Source organism: Geotrypetes seraphini, chromosome 6, assembly GCF_902459505.1.
Source record: "Geotrypetes seraphini chromosome 6, aGeoSer1.1, whole genome shotgun sequence".
In the NCBI taxonomy this organism is placed as follows: domain Eukaryota; kingdom Metazoa; phylum Chordata; class Amphibia; order Gymnophiona; family Dermophiidae; genus Geotrypetes; species Geotrypetes seraphini.
In genome coordinates, this window is record NC_047089.1 from 241,938,601 (window position 1) to 241,959,002 (window position 20,402).

General features: G+C 44.6%; 1 protein-coding gene across 2 annotated transcripts in view; it reads left to right on the top strand.

The window, feature by feature from the left end:
• Nucleotides 1-20,402, top strand: part of ADGRG2 (adhesion G protein-coupled receptor G2) — a 195,135-nt gene that overhangs the window by 160,335 nt on the left and 14,398 nt on the right. For both annotated transcript variants that reach the window (XM_033949916.1, XM_033949915.1), the window contains exons 24-26: nucleotides 1,099-1,226; nucleotides 10,097-10,368; nucleotides 16,250-16,349. In XM_033949916.1, coding sequence (XP_033805807.1) covers nucleotides 1,099-1,226; nucleotides 10,097-10,368; nucleotides 16,250-16,349 — 500 coding nt within the window. The remainder of the gene's footprint in view (nucleotides 1-1,098; nucleotides 1,227-10,096; nucleotides 10,369-16,249; nucleotides 16,350-20,402) is intronic.

The window sequence follows — 20,402 nt, forward strand, 5'->3', positions numbered from 1 at the left end:
GACCACGGGCCAGCCCCCACTAGGTCACTCAGCCTCCTACACACCAAGGAAGGGTCATCAGCTACCACTGCCGTAGCTGGAGGAGGGGATGGAAACTCTTCAGCCAATGCTCCTCTCTCTAGTCCTCAGGTGACAAAGGGACCTGGACTCCCCCTCATGGAGGGGCATTTTCGATAGGACGTCTAAGTCAAATGTGAACGTTTTGGAAAAAAACATCCAGAAATCCAGTAAATGTCCATTTCCCCAAACAGCCAGACGTCTATCTTTTATTTTTGGAAAATGACTTATGTAGACATTCTGGTCCTTAGGACGTCTATCTTTTATGGCCATTTTCAAAAGTGAAAATGTCCACCTGAAAAACGCAGAACTACCTTGTCTGATCGCAGCAGAGGAATCCCCATCAGCTGAGCCGGTTACGGGGATTCCAGCTGATGGGGATTCCCTCTGCCAGGATCAGATGAGCCGCGGAGCCCTCTACCCCTCCCACCCCATACATTTCTAGACCCCCGACGTCCCCGGATCCTCCCTGACATCCCCCCCCCCCACATCCCCCAACATTTCTGGACCCCCCTCCCACATCTCCAGACCCCCCGTACCTTCCAAAGACAAATCAGCAGGAGGGAAGCCCACTCCCTCCTGCCTACAGGGTCGCATGCTGAGAATGAGACCTTTCCCCTCCCATTGCATCTTGGGATGCAGTGGTAGGGGTCTAAGGTCCTAATTGGCTCAAAATCATTCTCTTGATTGAAAAAAAATTTCCTCCTATTGGTTTTAAGAGTATTTCCCTGTAACTTCATCGAGTGTCCCCTAGTCTTTGTCATTTTTGACGGAGTGAAAAATCGATCCACTCAGGATTTTGTAGACTTCAACCCTATCTCCCCTCAGCCGTCTCTTTTCCAAGCTGAAGAGCCCTCACCATTTTAGTCTTTCCTCGTACGAGAGGATTTCCATCCCCTTTATCATCTTTTGTACACTGCCTATGATTTTAAGAAAGAACGGTTAATAAGCTGTGAAATTTGTGGAAGCTAGTGTATGTTAAAAAAAAAAAAAAAAAAGGACCTCTTCGATGCTGATAACCCTTTCATGTTTGTGTTCCAGGACCTGTCTCGAAACTCCAATAGTATACCTCCCGAACATGTCCTCATTCTGACATTCATCACCTACATAGGCTGTGGCCTGTCTGCAATTTTCCTTTCTGTCACTCTCGTGACCTACATAGCTTTTGAGTAAGTACCTGAAAAGTTGGGGCACCCTTACCAAGCCCCCCCCCCCCAGCACACACGAGTACTATATGGATCCACCCGCTGCCCTCAGTTAGTAAATCCCCCATCCAGCACTCTCACGTGGCTGTTGTTAAATCATATTTCAGAACAATACAGATTCATAGACTGGGCACCTGCTTGCAGGGCTGAATTCGTTCACGGTTGAAACTTATTAACCTTTTTTGTGCCTTAAATCATGTCAATCTGCAACTAAGGGCTCCTTTTATCAAGCCGTGCGAGTGGTTTAATGCTCGTAATAGCGTGCGTTAAAACCGCTGGCCGCTACCACCTCCTCTTGAGCAGGCGGTCGTTTTTGGCCAGCGCCGGGGTTAGCGCATGATGAAAAGTCGCGCGCGTTAACCCCGCTAGCGCGGCTTGATAAAAGCAGCCCTAAGCCTTTAAGGGGGGGGCTCTTCATTCCAGTTTTCTGTTTGGGTGGACTGTTTGGAGTTGGTTGAAAAAAAAAAAAAAAATTCAAGTGTAGGATTTGTTAGAATTATGTACTCATAAGAATTCCTTTGGCAGAGGCACAAAGGAGGGGGTGGGGGGACATGCACAGCTTTGGCTATCAACACCTCCCTTTTACAAAACTATAGCGCGGTTTTAGGCACCTGCTGAGGAATTCTATGAGCGTCGGAGCTGTTATTGCCATGGCTGGCACTAAAAACCGTTCTATGGTTTTGTAAAGGGGGGGAGGAGAAGTAATTTAGCCCGAAGAGCAAGGAATCAAAATAAGATAAGGGCTTGAATAACATCACTGCTGAGTTTGCCTCTTAGGCATTGGTGGAATGAGGCTTTATGACATCACAATCTCAGCTCTGGAATGTTGCTACTCTTTGGGATTCTGCCAGGTACTTGGGACCTGGGTTGGCCACTGTTGGAAACAGGATACTGGGCTTGATGGACCTTCGGTTTTTCCCAGTATGGCAATTCTTATGTTCTAATGTGAGCCAAGTATAGGACAATTAAGCCATTGTGACATCACTGATGAGTTTGACTCTTAAGCATTGGTGGAATGAGGCTTTATGACATCACAATCTCAGCTCTGGAATGTTGCTACTCTTTGGGTTTCTGCCAGGTACTTGGGACCTGAGTTGGCCACTGTTGGAAACAGGATATTGGGTTTGATGGGCCTTCAGTCTGTCCCAGTATGGCAATTCTTATGTTCTTATGTGAGCCAAGTATAGGACAATGAAGCCATTGTGACATCACTGATGAAGTTGGCTCTTAGGCATTGGTGGAATGAGGCTTTATGACATCACAATCTCAGCTCTGGAATGTTGCTACTCTTTGGGATTCTGCCAGGTACTTGGGACCTGGGTTGGCCACTGTTGGAAACAGGATACTGGGCTTGATGGACCTTCGGTCTGTCCCAGTATGGCATTCTTATGTTCTAATGTGAGCCAAGAATAGGACAATGAAGCCATTGTGACATCACTGATGAAGTTGGCTCTTAGGCATTGGTGGAATGAGGCTTTATGACATCACAATCTCAGCTCTGGAATGTTGCTACTCTTTGGGTTTCTGCCAGGTACTTGGGACCTGGGTTGGCCACTGTTGGAGACAGGATACTGGGCTTGATGGTCCTTCAATCTTTCCCAGTATGGCAACTCTTATGTTCTTATCGGCCTCTTTTACAAAGCCGCATTAACGGCCCCGAAGCCCATAGAGATTTAAAGGGCTTCGGGGCTGTTGCCGCGCGGCAGCCGCTAGCACGGCTTTGTAAAAGAGGCCGTATGTTTATGTCTATTAAAATGTATTTATTTATTTGTTCATTTTAATAGCCCATACTCCCAAGAGCCCAGAACGGGTTACAATAAAATAAAAAAGTAAAAATTAGGTACATGGAAATTCCCTAACTGTCCCGAAGGCTCACAATCTAGCTAAAGTACCTGAGAAAACAAATTATTAAATAATAAAGATTGCTTGTTAATACAGGGTCTTTTCTTGAACCAAATGCATGGAATTTGTTCATAGTGCTATGTTTATGTTATGTTCAATATCATTTGTTATACCGCCTACAACAGGGCTGCCCAAGTCCGCATGTAATAGCGTGCGCTAATTTGCCGGCCGCACCGGCCGCCACCGCCTCCTCTTGAGTAGGCGGTAGTTTTTCAGCTAGCACGAGGGTTAGCGCATGCTAAAAAGGTGCGTGCGATAAAGCCGCTAATGCAAAAGGAGCCCTTAATGCAACTTGGAATGTAAACCGCTGAGGTCTGTAATATGGTGTAGGCCAGGGCTGCCCAAGTCCGGTCCTCGAGATCTACTGACAGGCCAGGTTTTCAGCATATCCACATTGAATATACATGAGAGAGATTTGCCTGCACTGCCTTCTTGGTTCAAAAATCTCTCTCATGCATGTTCATTGTGGATATCCTGAAAACCTGGCCTGTCAGTAGATCTCGAGGACCGGACTTGGGCAGCCCTGGCCTACACCATATTACAGACTTCAGCGGTTTACATTCCAAGTTGCATTAAGGGCTCCTTTTGCATTAGTGGCTTTATCGCACGCACCTTTTTAGCATGCGCTAACCCTCGTGCTAGCTGAAAAACTACCGCCTCCTCAAGAGGCCTCAAGAGGAGGCGGTGGCGGCCGGTGCGGCCGGCAAATTAGCGCGCGCTATTACATGCGTTAAACCTCTAACGCGGCTTCGTAAAAGGAGCCCTAAATATTTAAGAAAAATGGATTCCCAAAGAGAGATGAAGAAAAAAAGAAGTGTACTGTAGATAAAGACAAAGGGTTCATAGACAACCCCGCGAAAGACAAAGGCGCGCGCTGACAACTGAGCGCAAGACGGAGGCGCGTGCCGAAGAAAATTACAGTTTTTAGGGGCTCTGACGGGGGGTTTTGTTGGGGAGCCCCCCCAGTTTACTTAATAGAGATCGCGCCGGCGTTGTGGGGGGTTTGGGGGGTTGTAACCCTCCACATTTTACTGTAAACTTAACTTTTTCCCTAAAAACAGGGAAAAAGTGAAGTTTTCAGTAAAATGTGGGGGGTTACAACCCCCCAAACCCCCCACAACGCCCCCACAACGCGGCGCGATCTCTATTAAGTAAAGTGGGGGGTTCCCCCCACACGCCCCCCCCCCCGTCGGAGCCCTAAAAACAGTAATTTTCTGTGGCGTGCGCCTCCGTGCTGCGCTCAATTGTCTGTGCGCGCCTTTGTCCCGGTGCGCTTTTGACCTGATACCAAGACAAAGAAATGACATCAAGGTACAACTAAGAAGCAGCAAACAATAGAAGGATCAAACTTAGCCCATCGCACAAAAGAAAGGTAGAATAAAGCAAATCAAATCCCATTCAGTCTCCACATATACCGCCTATACAGCCCAAAAAGATCAAAGTGGTTTACAGCACAACTCAATCAAACTTGTGAAAAGAACTCCATTAAAAATAGGAACGAAAACTTGGATGTGCTGATGGACACAATAATGAAGTCAACGGCACAATGCGCGGCAGCCTCAAAGAAAGCAAACAGAATGTTGGGTATTATTAAGAAGGGTATTACAACCAGGACGAAGGAAGGCATCATGCCGCTGTACCGCGCGATGATGCGCCCGCGTCTGGAATACCGTGTCCAATATTGGTCGCCGTACCTAAAGAAGGACATGGAAGTACTCGAGAGGGTTCAGAAAAGAGCGACAAGAATGATAAAAGGTATGGAAAACATTTCATACGCAGACAGGTTGGAGAGGCTGGGGCTCTTCTCTCTGGAGAGGCGGAGACTCAGAGGAGACATGATAGAGACTTACAAGATCGTAAAGGGCATAGAGAAGGTGGAGAGGGACAGATTCTTCAACCTATCGGGAACCACAAGAACAAGGGGGCACTCGGAGAAACTGAAAGGGGACAGGTTTAGAACCAATGCTAGGAAATTTTTCTCCACTCAGAGGGTGGTGGACACCTGGAATGCGCTTCCGGAGGATGTAATAGGACAGAGTACATTACGGGGTTTCAAAGAAGGATTGGATAAATTCCTGATGGATGCGTGGATTGAGGGATATAGATAGAGGCAGAGATAGGAGTATGAAAGGGTATTGAAAGGTTTTAGACAAGATCACTTACAGGTCATGGACCTGATGGGCCGCCGCTTGAGCGGACTGTTGGGCACGATGGACCCCTGGTATAAATATAAATTGATACAAACTGATACAAATTAACGCAGACTGCAGTCCCAGATTGAATGACTCAATTTAAAAAGGCCATTTGACAAAAATGTGCCTTTAAGTGTCTTTTAAAATTTTGGAGTGATTCTTCCTTTCTTAAATTTCTTAAAATTGTTCCGTAATATTGGAACTAAATTAAAAAAAATGTGACCTTTCTAGTCGCGACAAGATGATCCTTCGAAATATGGGGAACAGCTATTCTGTTATCATTCAAAGATCTCAATAAAGGCCTAGGTCAGGGGTGTCCAATGTCGGTCCTCGAGGGCCGCAATCCAGTCGGGTTTTCAGGATTTCCCCAATGAATATGCATGAGATCTCTGTGCATGCACTGCTTTCAATGCATATTCATCGGGGAAATCCTGAAAACCCGACTGGATTGCGGCCCTCGAGGACCGACATTGGACACCCCTGGCCTAGGTGCTTAAAACAACACTGGGTTGGAAAGGGAGAGTGGGGCGCAGTGGTTAAAGCTACAGCCTCAGCACCCTGAGGTTGTGGATTCAAACCCCGTGCTGCTCCTTGTGACCCTGGGCAAGTCGCTTAATCCCCCCCATTGCCCCAGGTACATTAGATAGATTGTGAGAGGGAAAAATGCTTGAGAACCTGAATAAATTTATGTAAAACCATTCTGAGCTTCCCTGGGAGAACAGTATAGAAAATTGAATAAATAGTGTGAAAGGTTTCTGTTTCTGGTAACCAGAGCTGATACTGTGATGTCACAATGCCTCATTCCACCAATAAGAGCCAACTTCATCAGTGATGTCACAATGGCTTGATTGTCCTATATTTGGTTCACTTTGGCTATATTTTGATTTCTAGAGTGGTTCAGTGGTTAAAGCTACAGCCTCAGTATCCTGAAGTTGTGGGTTCAAACCCACTCTGCTCCTTGTGACCCTGGGCAAGTCACTTAATCCCCCCTATTGCCCCAGGCACATTAGATAGATTGTGAGCTCACCAGGACAGACAGGGAAAATGCTTGAGTACCTGAATAAATTAATGTAAACCATTCTGAGCTTCCCTGGGAGAATAGTAAAGAAAATTTCTTATTATGTCCTTCCCTCGTTTATTGAATTACCCGTAAACCGTGTCGAGCTCTATCTTTATGGAGATGATGCGCTGTACAAACTTAAGGTTTAGTTTAGTTTAGTTTAAAATGGAATAAATAGTGTGAAAAGTTTCTATTTCTGGTAACCAGAGCAGAGACTGTGATGTCACAATGCCTCATTCCACCAATAAGAGCCAACCTTATCAGTGATGTCACAAGTCACTTAATCCCCCCATTTCCCCAGGTACATTAGATAGATTGTGAGAGGGAAAAATGCTTCAGTACCTGAATAAATTCATGTAAACTGTTCTGAGCACCCCTGGGAGAACGGTATAGAAAATTGAATGAATAAATATGACATTAGGAACTCAAACAATGCCCTATGTGCCAACATCAAAATCATTACCTGACCTTTCAAACTTGCAGCTGTCTATACTGATGCAGCATTTTGGGAATATTAGTGAAATTTTCCATTGCTTTCCCTGGATGCTGAGGATTCCTGACAGGATTAGGGAAAAGGATTGGGACTTGTTTACCGCCTTTTTGTCATTATACAAACACAACTCAAAGCGGTTTACATCCAGGTACTTCAAGCATTTTCTCTATCTGTCCTGGTGGCTCACAATCTATCTAATGTACCTGGGTAGTGAAGGATTCAGTGACTTGCCCAGAGCAGCACAGGATTTGAACCCAAAACCTCAGGGTGTTGAGGCTATAACTCTAACCAATGCACCACACTCTCACACCCTATGGCTGTATAAAACGTTTGTATAATGCTATTTGTACAGTTATCAGTATCCACATGACACAGTCATCTATGGGCTGAAGGTGAAAGTTCCCCCCTCCCCCTAGGAGCTTCCTATCTCAGAAAAGAAAGATTAAGGAATGTACACAGATCAGGGTCAAACAGCCTTCTCAGGCTGATATACAGGTGATAGTGGAGCTTAGAGTCAGTCCCTTCCTTAGGTACTAAGGGGAAGCTATGCTGGCATCTGACTTAAACTTGTAATTTACCTCTCTTAACTCTGCCCGATTTTCAACATGGAGACAGAATTACTCCAGAAACGTTTTGCACTGACATTTGCATTTTGGGGTGCACAATTTCCTGGGTTAACATATGTACATACATTGAAAGTTTCAAAAGTATATACAGTGGCGTACCTGTGGGGGGCGGTCCGCCCCGGGTGCACGGCCCAATGGGGTGCACAGCTGGGGAAAGGCTGCCATTGCCGTCATCAGAAAGAAGCCGGCGCCAGTTCTCCCTCCCTCCGAATTTACCCTGCTTCTTTTCCCGCGAGCCGACCAACTATAGCCGTCCGATGTCAATTGTGACGTTGGTGAGGACGTTCTGGACCAGCCAATCGCTGCCTGGCTGGCCCAGAACGTCCTCTCCGATGTTAGAATTGACGTCGGACAGCCAGAGTTGGGCGGCCCGCGGGAAAAGAAGCAGGGCGAATTCGGCGTCGGCCTGTTTCCGATGGCCAGTGGCAGCCTTTCCCCGGCGGTGGTGGCAGCATGGTGGCGGTGGTGGCATGGGGGAGGGCAAGGAGAAAGAAAGAAAGGGGGGGGAGGAGACAGGGAGCCAGAAAGAAAGAAAGGGGGGACAGGGAGCCAGAAAGAAAGGGGGCAGGGTGAAAGAAAGAAAAAATGGGGCATGGGGAGAGAGAGAGAAAGACGAACATAGAGAAAGAAAGGGGGCATGGATAGAGAAAGAAAGAAGGGGACAGGATGAAACAAAGAAAAAGTTGGGGGAGGGAATGAGGTCTGGAGGAGAGGAAGCATACAGGAGGCTGAAAGAAGGGAAGAAATATTGGATGCACAGTCAGAAGAATAAAGTGCAACCAGAGACTGATGAAATTACCAAACAAAGGTAGGAAAAATGATTTTATTTTCAATTTAGTGATCAAAATGTGTCCATTTTGAGAATTTATATCTGCTGTCTATATTTTGCACTATGGCCCCCTTTTACTAAACCACAATAGCGTTTTTTAACGCAGGGAGCCTATGAGCGTCGAGAGCAGCGTGGGACATTCAACGCAGCTCCTTGCGCTAAAAAATGCTATCGCGGTTTAGTAAAAAGGGAGGGAGTATATTTGTCTATTTTTGTATAGTTGTTACTGAGGTGACATTGCATAAAGTCATCTGCCTTGACCTCTTTGAAAACCCGCGGAATATAAATGATAATTAACATTTTCTCTGCGTACAGTGTGCTTTGTGTTTTAAAAATTTTATTGTTTGTAGATCATTTTGATTTGGCCACGAAGGTAAGGGGGAGGGAGGGAGGGGAGCTGCTGAAAGACATCTAGTAATCATTGCAGGCTTGACTGCAGGGAATTATTTTTGTAAAATCATGTTTTGTTATGTGACTGGCATTATTTAGACTTTAATTTCTATGAATGAATAGAATGAAAATGATATAAACATACTTGCTTGTTTTTATGTGCGTGGGCTGAAGGAAAGTGGAGAGAGAGAGGGCTGAGGACGCTGAAGGGAAATGGGGAACAGAGAGTGGGGAAAAGACGCTGATTTATAAATTGACAATTGTACAGAATATTGTTTCTTTTTATACTTTAATATAATAAGTTCAATATAAAACAATTCAAGGCTTGTGTGGATGGAATCAGGTGGTTTGTGGGGATGAGGACCGAGCTTACGGGGATTAGTCTAATAAAATGGTATTTTCTTATTTCTCATTATTTGTTTTATTTTTATTTGTTAATTTGTAAAGTGGTGAATGTTATGTATCAGTTTTTTCAAATTTACATCTACTGTCTTTATATTTTGCACAGTATTAGAGGACATGTATTACTGATTTTGTCGTGTTGCATTGTATGCAGAGTCTGGTTTCTTGGCAGTTCAGTTTAACTTTTGTCTACATATTTCTATTTTTAGTTTGTGATTATTCCATATTGGGCGAGGGTGTATCTGTCTGTGTGTATGAAAGGGACATGGCTTTCTGATAGCATCGACTGTACAGGATCAATTGACTGTGCAGGATCTGGTTTGTTTCGTTTTGCAATGTATTCTAGTGCTCACTGCAGTGTTTAAGATGCTGCCTTTTCCTAGGTACACTCTTGTGCGATATGTGGATTATTACTAAAAATCATTTTTCATATAGATGAGGGGGTATCAAAAAATGATGGGCCCTGGGTGTCACATATGCTAGGTACGCCACTGCGTATATGTGTAAGTGCAAAACTTTCCCCCACCTCTTTAAACAGCAGATACAATTGCGTGTACCCATCGGCTGTACGCAGGGAGGTTTGACTGCGTATTGAGTGAGCGATTTTATAACTAGCCCATGTCTTTGCCTAAATAGCACTGATTTATCCACAGGAATGCCTTTAAACATTACCCCCCACCAAATGACCCGTACCCTCAGTTCCAGAAGAAAGAGCCAGCCTAAATCCGGACTGCACCCCGAAGTTCTGTTTGCTACCCAATGTCCATCTGTCTGTTGGATTGTAAACTCCATGGATCAGGGACTGTGTAGTGCTGAGTCTAACCTTATGCTAAAATACATGTGTATCAGTCTGGCAGTTGTGGTTTGGGTTTTAAAGAGTCTGTAAACTTACCGTACAAAGTCTTTCATTCGTTCATCTGTTGCTTTTGTCTTTTTAAAGGAAAATTCGGCGGGATTATCCTTCAAAAATCCTCATCCAGCTGTGTGCTGCTTTACTGATGCTCAACCTGGTTTTCTTGGTGGATTCATGGATTGCTCTATACAATGATATTCCAGGACTGTGCATCTCCGTTGCGGTTTTCCTGCACTACTTCCTCTTGGCGTCCTTCACCTGGATGGGCTTGGAGGCCTTCCACATGTATCTTGCCCTCGTCAAAGTCTTTAACACCTATGTTCGGAGATACATCCTTAAGTTCTGCATTGTTGGCTGGGGTAGGTATATTTTGCGCACCTTTCTTTTCTAAAAGAAGGGACTGGATTTTGCCAGCAACCGTGGTATAAATGATTTCATGGATAGAGGTTGTCAGTGGCTTAGTGAGGGTGAGTGGCGCCTCTCCCCCACTCTCTTCTCTTCTCCCCGCCCCCTTACCTGTTTTGTTTTTCCCCGGCGCGAGCAGCATCACAAACTCGCTGCCTGCATCATGTCTGCTCTACCTCTGACATCACTTCCTAGGCACGGGACCTGGAAGTGACATCAAGGAGAGCCAACACCAGTGCAGGTAGCAAGTTCGTGATGCTTCTCGTGCCGGGAAAATAAGAGGTACGAGGGAAGAGAAGGGGAGCACTCCCATGGCGAGAAGAGGGGTCAGGAAGGAGGGGGTGGAGAGGAAGACAGGTGCTAGCGCTCCCACCAAGATGGCACCCGGGGAGAACCACACACACCCCCTCCCCCGCGCCCACCTTTACTACGCCACTGGAAATGATCATGGGTGGGCATTAGGCAGTGAGGATGTGAACACCACTTTAGTTCTGGTTTTAAGAAAAGTTTGGACAAGTTCCTGGAGGAAAAGTCCAATGTCTGTTACCGAGAAAGATATGATATGGGGGAAACCATTGGTTGCCCTGGATTGGTAGTGTGGAATGTTGCTACTATGAGGATTCCAGAATCTTGCTACTCTTTGGGGATTCTGAATGGAATGTTGCTACTCATTGGGGTTCTAGAATCTTGCTATTTTTTAGGATTCTGAATGGAATATTGCTACTCCTTGGGTTTTGGCCAGGTACTGGTGACCTGGATTGGCCACCGTGGGAACGGGCTACTGGGCTTGATGGACCATTGGTCTGATCCAGTGAGGCTATTCTTATGTTTTCCTGTCAATAGCTTGTGTTGCTTCTGCTGACTGAGTAGGCTTGACTCCACTGTGAAGGGGCCGCACCCCTGGAGTGGAAAAGAGTCTGAAATCCTCATATTGTCCAGTGACTGCAGTGAGCGAGTTCAGTCAGTCAGAAAATGTCATTCAACAGTATAATTCCAGGAGAAACAATGGCCACAGATTAACAGCACTCAGACCTTTCAACTAACCTTGTTGAAAATGAAGGCTAATCCTAAATATGTGGAAACGAATGCCATGACTTTCACAGGTGCAGGAGTTGTTGCGGAATAGCCTTGTTGGTCAAATTTGAAACTGTAGAGACAGGAACTCATTTAGGAAAATGTAGTAAACTCAACTATTTGTAGATGCATTTCTTTGAGCAATTGACCTTATGTAAAGATTTAATCTGTTTGTTTTTGTTCTTATCTTGTTCTGATTTTTACAATATTTTATGTATGTAACTTTTTGTAAACCATTTTGGAAAAAAAACGATGTCGAAATTTTAAAAACAAATAAATAAATAACCTCCATCCTGAGCAGTGGCACTGGCAGCCAGGGGGCGCTGTGGCATGTTGTAATGGAATGGATAGTGTGCAAGGAAAAAATTTGGATACGTTGTAGATTTTTTTCTACATATAAGCTGCCAGCTTTTCATATGATTCTGGGTAAATCTAGCTAGTAATGCACATATAATAGATAAGGCCATGCCCAATTAGAAGCCTATGTAAAGTTTTGGTACACAGAGATATAAAAATTTGTATATGGATTGCAGCAAAGGCCAGAAAAAAACTAGAGATAAACAGGAAAACACCAGAGGTTATTAGGAAGGAAAAGTATAATAATATTTTCTTTATGTACTTTGCTGGATTAAGCAAGGCCATGGGGGACATTAGATATATGTATACATAATACATAGAGGTATTAAACTGTCTCCATGTTTCTTTCTGTCTCTCTTTGTGTCTTTGCACACTTCTCCCTCGGTATTCGCGGGGGATAGGGGCAAAGCCAGACCGTGAATTGAGAAAAACTGCGAATATCTTCTCGTCCGGCTCTGACCCACGCCCGCCTCCCTCCCGCCTTCCCCCCTGGCATCCCAGCCTTACCTGGTGGTCTAGCAGGCTTTTGGGGCAGGAGCGTTCTTCCTACGCTCCTGCCCCGTGCAGATCACTCATAGGAAATGGCTGACGTGAGCTCCCGTAATCTCTCAAGACTGACGGGAGCTCACGGCAGCCATTTCCTATTGGCAATCTACACAGAGAAAGTGGAGTTTGGAAGAGAAAGAGGGATAGTGGGAGATTAGGTGTTGAAGAGATGGGTTTTCAGTTTTTTCCGGAATATGGTGTAGCTAGGTTCCGTTCTGGCCATTTCAGTGAGGTCATTCCAGGTTTTACTTCTAGAAAGGTAAGCAGAAATTCATTGAAAGTCCAGATATCCCCCTGGTCAGCACCAATTAACTGGGTAGGAGCTTCTCTCAACAGTTAACTAGTAAAGAATATTGATCCCCCCTATGACTAATTATGTGTAATTAGCGTTACCCACTTACAATCTGACTTTGTAGTCAGACCAAATGGACTTTGCTGGACTTTATCTGCAATCATTGACTCTGTTACGATGTTGGGTACTTTGAGGAACAGCTAGTTTAAGTTTCAAATTTAATTTAATTTTGATATACCGCCTATCTAACAGTCTAGGCAGTGTACATACAAATTTATTAAAGCAAAACAAAATACCGTATTTTTCACTCCATAAGATGCACCTGACCATAAGACGCACCCTAGATTTAGAGTAGGAAAACAAGAAAAAAAACATTCTGAACCAAATTGTTTACTAATATATACCAGGCTCTGCACCCAGCCCCCCTCACTCCCTGCCAGGCTCTGCACCCAACCCCACACTCCCTGCTAGGCTATGCACCCTGCCTCCCCTTTCTTTCCAGGCTCTGTACCCTATTCCTTTTATTTTTCATGTATATACATACAATATACACAGCAGATATAAATTCTCAAAACTGACACATTTTGATCACTAAATTGAAAATAAAATAATTTTTCCTACCTTTCTTTTCTGGTGATTTCATGAGTCTCCTTCCTCCCTTTCTTTCTTCACTCAGGTCCAACAATTGTCCCTTTCTATTCCCTCCTTCCTATGCTCCAAGTTCGTGCCCCCTCCTCCTCACTGCCTTCCAGGCTTTCTCCTCCGGCCTCCCTCCCTTCCATGTCTTGAATTTGTGCCCCCTCCCCCTCACTGCCTTCCAGCCTTTGTTCTTTGTCCTCCATCCCTCCCTGCTGCGCCGAAGCCTACCTTCCTCCCTCCCTGCCGCTGATTCCTTCTCCTCTGCCCCTGGTCTGCTGCCACCGCTTGCCGCAATTCCAGGAAGGGAAGGTCTAGTGTGCAGCAATTGCACGTCGGCAGCCCACAAGCCTTCACCAGATGTCAGTTCTGATGTCGGAGAGATGGTCCGGGTCAGCCAATCAGCTGGCCCTTCCCTTCTCTCCAACATCAGAACTGACGTCAGGGGAAAGCTTGTGGGCCAGCGATGTGCAATCGCTGCATGCTGGCCCTTCCCTTCCTGGAGTTGCGGCACAGCGGCAACGAGCAGGGAGCAGTGGTGGTGGTAACGACAGGCAGGCAGGGAGCAGGCGGTAGTCAGCCCACGTACCCCCAACAATGGGGCATTTAAAAAGGTACAACAGGGTGGGAGGGAGTATTTTAAAAAAATTTATCTTCGCTGCATAAGACGCACCGACATTTCCACCCACTTTTGAGTGGAAAAAAAGTGCGTCTTATGGAGCGAAAAATACGGTAGGTATAAAATAAAATTGTCAGTGGGACAGAAAAATACAAACAGAAAACACATACTTGCTACAGGAGGGAGGAGATGCTAGTTACATTAGTTTCCTATCAAAAAACAACAACAACAGAAAAAAAGGTGAGACAGAGTAGGAGAGGAGAATGGGCTAAGTCTTGAAAAGGTAATGGTCTTAACCCTTTCAGGACCATAAGGATCGTAGGCCAATTTTTGTGGTTTTGACGACATTTTTATGGTAAAAAGGGCTTGCAGATGCCAAAAAATTGATTTTTTTTGTGAAATATCATTATTTTTATTTTAAAAAATCACACTTCTGGCTTATGGACAGTGTGGCAAGTGAATCTTCTCGTCAATCTGGCAACGACGCTAATGAATGAATGTCGGAACCAGTTTGTTTACATAAAGGCAGTATCCTATGGAATCCGTACATATCAAATTTAGAACTGTAGACTATCCCAATCAAAATTTATAGGATTTTAAAGTTATGGGACAAATATGTCCCTTGGTCCTGAAAGGGCTACGAACATAAGAATAGCTTTACTGGGTCAGACCAATGGTCCATCAAGCCCAGTAGCCCGTTCTCACGGTGGTCAATCCAGGTCACTAGTATCTGGCCAAAACCCAAGGAGTAGCAGCATTCCATACAGAATCCAAAGAATAGCAAGATTCTGGAATCCCAAAGAGCAACAAGATTCTAGAACTCCAAATAGTAACAACATTCCATGCTACCGATCCAGGGCAAGCAGTGGTTCCCCTGTGCCTTTCTCAATAACAGACTATAAACTTTTCCTCCAGGAACTTGTCTAAATCTTTCTTAAAACCAGCTACACTATCCCCTCTTACCACAACCTCTGGCAACGCATTCCAGAACTTAACTATTCTTTGAGTGAAAAAAAATTTCCCTGTAACTTCATCGAGTGTCCCCTAGTCTTTGTCATTTTTGACAGAGTGAAAAATCGATCCACTTGTACCCGTCCTACTCCACTCCTGCCTCTTGCATGGATTCTTAGTTTTGATTGTCTTGGAAAACTCAATGGGATAATTAGAACGTACTCTTTAGGCACCCTCGAGAACATTAAGATCAGAAGATAAACATCTTCTTGCAATTCCCTCTTTGAGAACCATTAATACCCGGCAGGATACGATTTTTCCGGTGATAGGCCCTCAAACATGGAATTCATTGCTAATATATGTAAGAGAGGAACCCAACCATGACAAATTTAAAGTAAAACTCAAAAGTTTTCTTTTCAAGGATACATTTGATATATAAAAGCAATGAGACCACTAATTTTAGATTTGACCTATCCTATCGTTATTTCCCTCTAAGTCTCTTTTTTTTACTTATTGTAGTTCTTCCCACTACCCTGATGTTTCATATTATTAACCGTTTGTCTATCGTTGGGTCTTTTGTCCACCTAAACAAATTGTTTTGGCATATACTACAATACAACCTTGGATTGCAAGTAACTTGGTTTGCAAGTGTTTTGCAAGACAAGCAAAACATTTTATTAAATTTTAACTTGATATACAAGCGAGATCTTGCAATACAAGTACATACAGTATACACACATCACAACTGAGCCAATGGTTCTTCTCTCTGACGTTGTAGTGACTGTTCTAAAACGAACAAAGTCTTGCAATACACAGCTGAGCCGATGGTTCTTCTCTCTCTGACACTGCAAGAGTGTAGTGACTGTTCTAAACGAGCAAAGTCTTGCAATACGAGTACATACCGTATACACACGTCACATCATCACAACTGAGCAGATGGTTCTTCTCTCTCTGTTACTGCAGTGTAGTGTCTGTTCTAAATGAACGAGGTCTTGCAATACAAGTATGTAGTATTTTGTATTAAAGTTTTTGGATTGTGGAACCAATCGTCTGAGTTTCTATTATTTCCTATGGGGAAATTCACTTTGATATACGAGTGCTTTGGATTACAAGCATGCTTTTGGAACAAATTATGCTCGTAAACCACGGTTTTACTGTATTTCTATTTTAATTTTGTTCATCGCATTGAAATTATTCGATAATGCGATAAAATCAAACTTTTATTACACTTGAAACTTAAACTTGAACTACGGTCCTGTGCATGCGATGACACAGATTTAGGTCGCAACTGTAAACGGAAGCGATCTACTATTTTCTCACTGTGTACCGTACTGAATCTCTGACCTTCACCCCTGTCCAGGTCTACCAGCGATAATCGTGGCCATCATAGTAGCCATAAATAGACAGTTCTACGGACGCGGGTCATATGGAAAATTTCCAGGTGGATCATCTGATGAATTGTAAGTAAACCCCTGAGGGATGACAATCAAGTTTTATTAAGCTTATGTATAATATGCCAGGTATTAAATGGTTTATAGTCCATATGGCAGCTGGTTCCTCTATTTAGGGCTAAGTTTATGTTTCTGTTTACTTTTGATTTAATTTTAATGCATATACGAGTGTTATATACGGACCCAGCTGGCTGTGCACTCCTCTATGGCGTGCACCCGCAGCGGTCCATCCCCACCCCCAGGTCCGCCACTGCCTTTCTGCTGCTTCAGGGATGAATCCCACAGATCTGATCTCATTCCTTACACACCATCTCGCTCACTCCATCCTTTACGACAAAACCTACTTGTGGTTCTCTCATATTTTAAAATGTCATTGGAATGATGTATGGAGTCCATTGACTACTTTTGTTGCATTACAGCAATGGTCATGTTTTTCTTTTTCATTAGATTTCCTTACACATCCAGGGAGGGTGGGTGGGTGGGGGGAAGGAAACGTACTTTGAGGAGTTAAATTATTTAGTTATATTATTGTAATCACATCATATATATTATTGTATTAATAATTAAGGTGAGGATGGGAGAAAATGACTGTTTAATGTAATAATTGTATAGTTAATAGTGCGTTTTATGCAGTATTTTGATTTACCAATTGTATTGCACTATCAAAGTTTGAAAATCAATAAAGACTTTTTTTTAAAAATCATGGGGGGCAATTTCACAGCAGTAGATCCCAAGCTTTGGACTGACTTCACGCTTTGATCTGAGATTGTAATGTTATGAGAAATTCAAGACTGGCCTGAAAATGCTTTTTTATTTTCAGGCAGGCTTCCATGCTGTAACCTTTGGTCTTGTTCTCCTATGTATTCGTACTTACCAGTACTTGGTGAGGGGGTGGCTCAATAAAATAAGGTGCTAACTGATTCGGGCTGGAAATGGGGGAGAAATTCAAGTGTATGGTAACCTTAATAAATGGACCGAACTCTTGGAATTTTTTTCCTATGTTGTGATAAACAATTGACATATTGGCCCTGATTCTGAAAAGTGCCGTCCCGATTTTAGGCAGCTGTAGGCGTCCTACAGCTGTCTAATCAACCAATCGGGATGCACGTTTTTTTAAAAAAATGCTCCCCAGGCAGGCTGCCTGTATTGAAGGCGCCTCCGGGAGCCTAGGGAGGCCTTAGGATTAGTGGGGATGGGCGGACCCGCTATGCCTCAGGCCTGATTGGTCCAGGCTTCTAGAGCCTGGGCCAATCAGGCCTTAGACTTAGCGGGGATGGGCCGGGAAGGGGCGGGCCCGTCTCATTTCGACGAGGCAGGCCTGTCGGCTGGACGGCAGCAAGACCCGTCCAGCCGACCAACATTTAAAGGTTAGTTGGGGGGGGAGGTTAGTTGGGGAGGAAGTTAGGGGAGTCATGGGGGGGGAGGCCTATAGCATGGGGGGGTCCAGAGGGGGTCTGGCTTTCCGGCAGGAGGGGTTGGGCACCCTCTTGCCTGCTGGAAAGGGTGCAGAGGCGAGCCACGAAGCTAGTAAAAGGTATGGAAAATTTGAGCTACAAAGAACGACTCGAAGGACTGGGACTGTTCACCCTCGGGAGGAGGAGACTGCGAGGAGATATGATTGACACTTATAAATTACTGAATGGATTCGATAAAATTGAGCAAGAAACACCGTTGTCAAAAGTGACACAGACAAGAGGTCATGGACTGAGGCTGAGGGGCAGCAGACTCAGGACAAATGTCAGGAAATTCTATTTCACACAGCGAGTGGTGAACGCTTGGAATGCTTTCCCAGAGGAGGTGGTGACGGAGGCCACCATTCTGGGTTTCAAGCGTGAGTTGGATGCACACCTCCTTGCAAATCACATTGGGGGATATGGGTAATCGGGGTCTCCATCTGGGGGCACCTGGCTTGGCCTCCGCGTGTGCGGGTCGCCAAAATAGATGGACCTGGGGTCTGATCCGGTGAAGGCGTTTCGAGTTAGTATTGGGGTTCAAGAAGGGATTGGGCAACTTTCTGAAGAAAAGGGGATAGAAGAGTACGGATAGAGGACTACTACACAGGTCCTGGACCTGATGGGCCTCCGCGTGTGCTGGGCATGATGGACCTCTGGTCTGACCCAGCGGAGGCAATGCTTATGTGCTTATGGGCTTATGATTGGGAGTTTGGGGGGGGGGGCGGCGTTCCGGCAAGAGGGGTTGGGCACCCTCCTGCCAGCGATCGGACAGACGGCCGCTATACTTATCCCTTGCCGCGATAAGTGTAGCGGCCGCGTCTAATCTAACCCGATTCTCTAACCGGCGTCTGTAACACGGACGCCGGTAACAGAATCGGGGTTAGTGTAGGCCCGATTCTGCATAGGACACCTCTCCCAGGCGTCCTATACAGAATCAGGGCCATTCTGTTTTAATTTGTTATTTTCTGTCCTATAGTGTTTGTTTCATCTGGATTTGCCTATATCAAATAAAACCAAAGCAAAGAAAATTGACCTCAGGAAATCCACAGAGAAAAAAAACCCCAGATACTTGATAACTTGATGCTTGAATAAAACTTAGGGCTCCTTTTTCGAAGCCGCCTTAGCGGTTTAACGTGCCTCCTCTTGAGCAGACGGTAGTTTTTGGGCTAGCGCGGGGGTTGGCGCGTGATGAAAAGTCGTGCGCGCTGAAGCCGCTATCGCAGCTTCGTAAAAGGAGCCCTAAATCCCAGCTGTTTAATAACAATTATTTTTCTGCTCTGGTAGGATCTCTGCAGCTTTCTTTTCTTCAATGTACATGCAAATAAAAGGAAGTTAGTGAGTCTCTTCTGAAAAGGAGGAAAGCAGAGCTCAGAACTTTACCCAGGAAACTATTCCTAGGCATTACTTCTTATCATCATAAGAACATCAGAATAGCCTTACTGGGAGCAAGATGGCGGCGGCGGCATGACGCTGTGAGAGCTGGAGCTCCGTCTTGCCTTGCTTCTTACTCGCATATTTCCTACTAGCACATTTCCTTTAAAATTTATTCTCTAATATGCCTCATAGTAAGCGCAAGGGCATTCTCCGAGCTGACCCCGCCAAGCTTGGGCAATTGCAGATGGACCGGTTTCTCACGAGCTCACCGGTCGTTTTTGGTGGGGGGGAACTTACCCGCTGCAGCACCGACGGATGGAGACGCCGGAGCCATGGGATTTGAAACATCACTCTCCCCCCCAAGCAGCCAGACGACCACCGAACCCGGCGCAGGGTCTGCGAGGAGCGCGAGATTGCTGAGAACCTGAGTAGCTCGATGCTTTCTAGCGGCGGGGGTGACCACGCAAGCCCAGGACACCGAGTCAACATCGATCTAAAGAGCGGAGGGAACCGACTCCTCAGAAGTGACTCTGAACAACATTTGGAAAGTGCTTCAGAGACTCGAAGCTGCAGCTACTAAATCAGTTGTGAGTAAACTTGATGACTTATCTAATCTAGTTCAAAATAACCAGCAAGAAACAACAAGGAAATTTGACCAAGTAAATAAAGAAATATCTTCATTACAAGCTATATCTGCTAACATGGTTAAGGACAGAACTGTTATTCAGAACAAAATAGAGCAATTGGAAAACTTCAATAGAAGATTAAATTTAAGGGTATTAAATTTTCCTAAACTTTCTCTTTCTTCACCAATTGAAGTTTTCAAAAGATACCTTACAGAAAATCTTAAAATTCCTCAAGAATTGATTCCACCTATAAATAAGATATATCATCTTCCTAGAAGACCAGAAAATAATACTGACAAACAGTTGGATAAACCACAGGAATTGGATTTAAAAGAAATTGGATTTAAAAGATATCACTGGGATTTTAGAAACTTCACAGGAAGAGATTCAGTTCCGTGGTACTCTCCTAGTCTCATTGGTCTTTGAACAAGACTTAAATATGATTATGAAAACTTTTTTTCGTTTCTCCCAAAATCTTTTTTTGGGAGAAAAAATATGGATTTTTCCTGATGTTGCAAAATCTACTCAGGAACGCAGGAAGTTATTTTTAAATATGAGAAAAGAAACAATAAAATTGGGAGCTACTTTCTTGTTAAGTTATCCCTGTA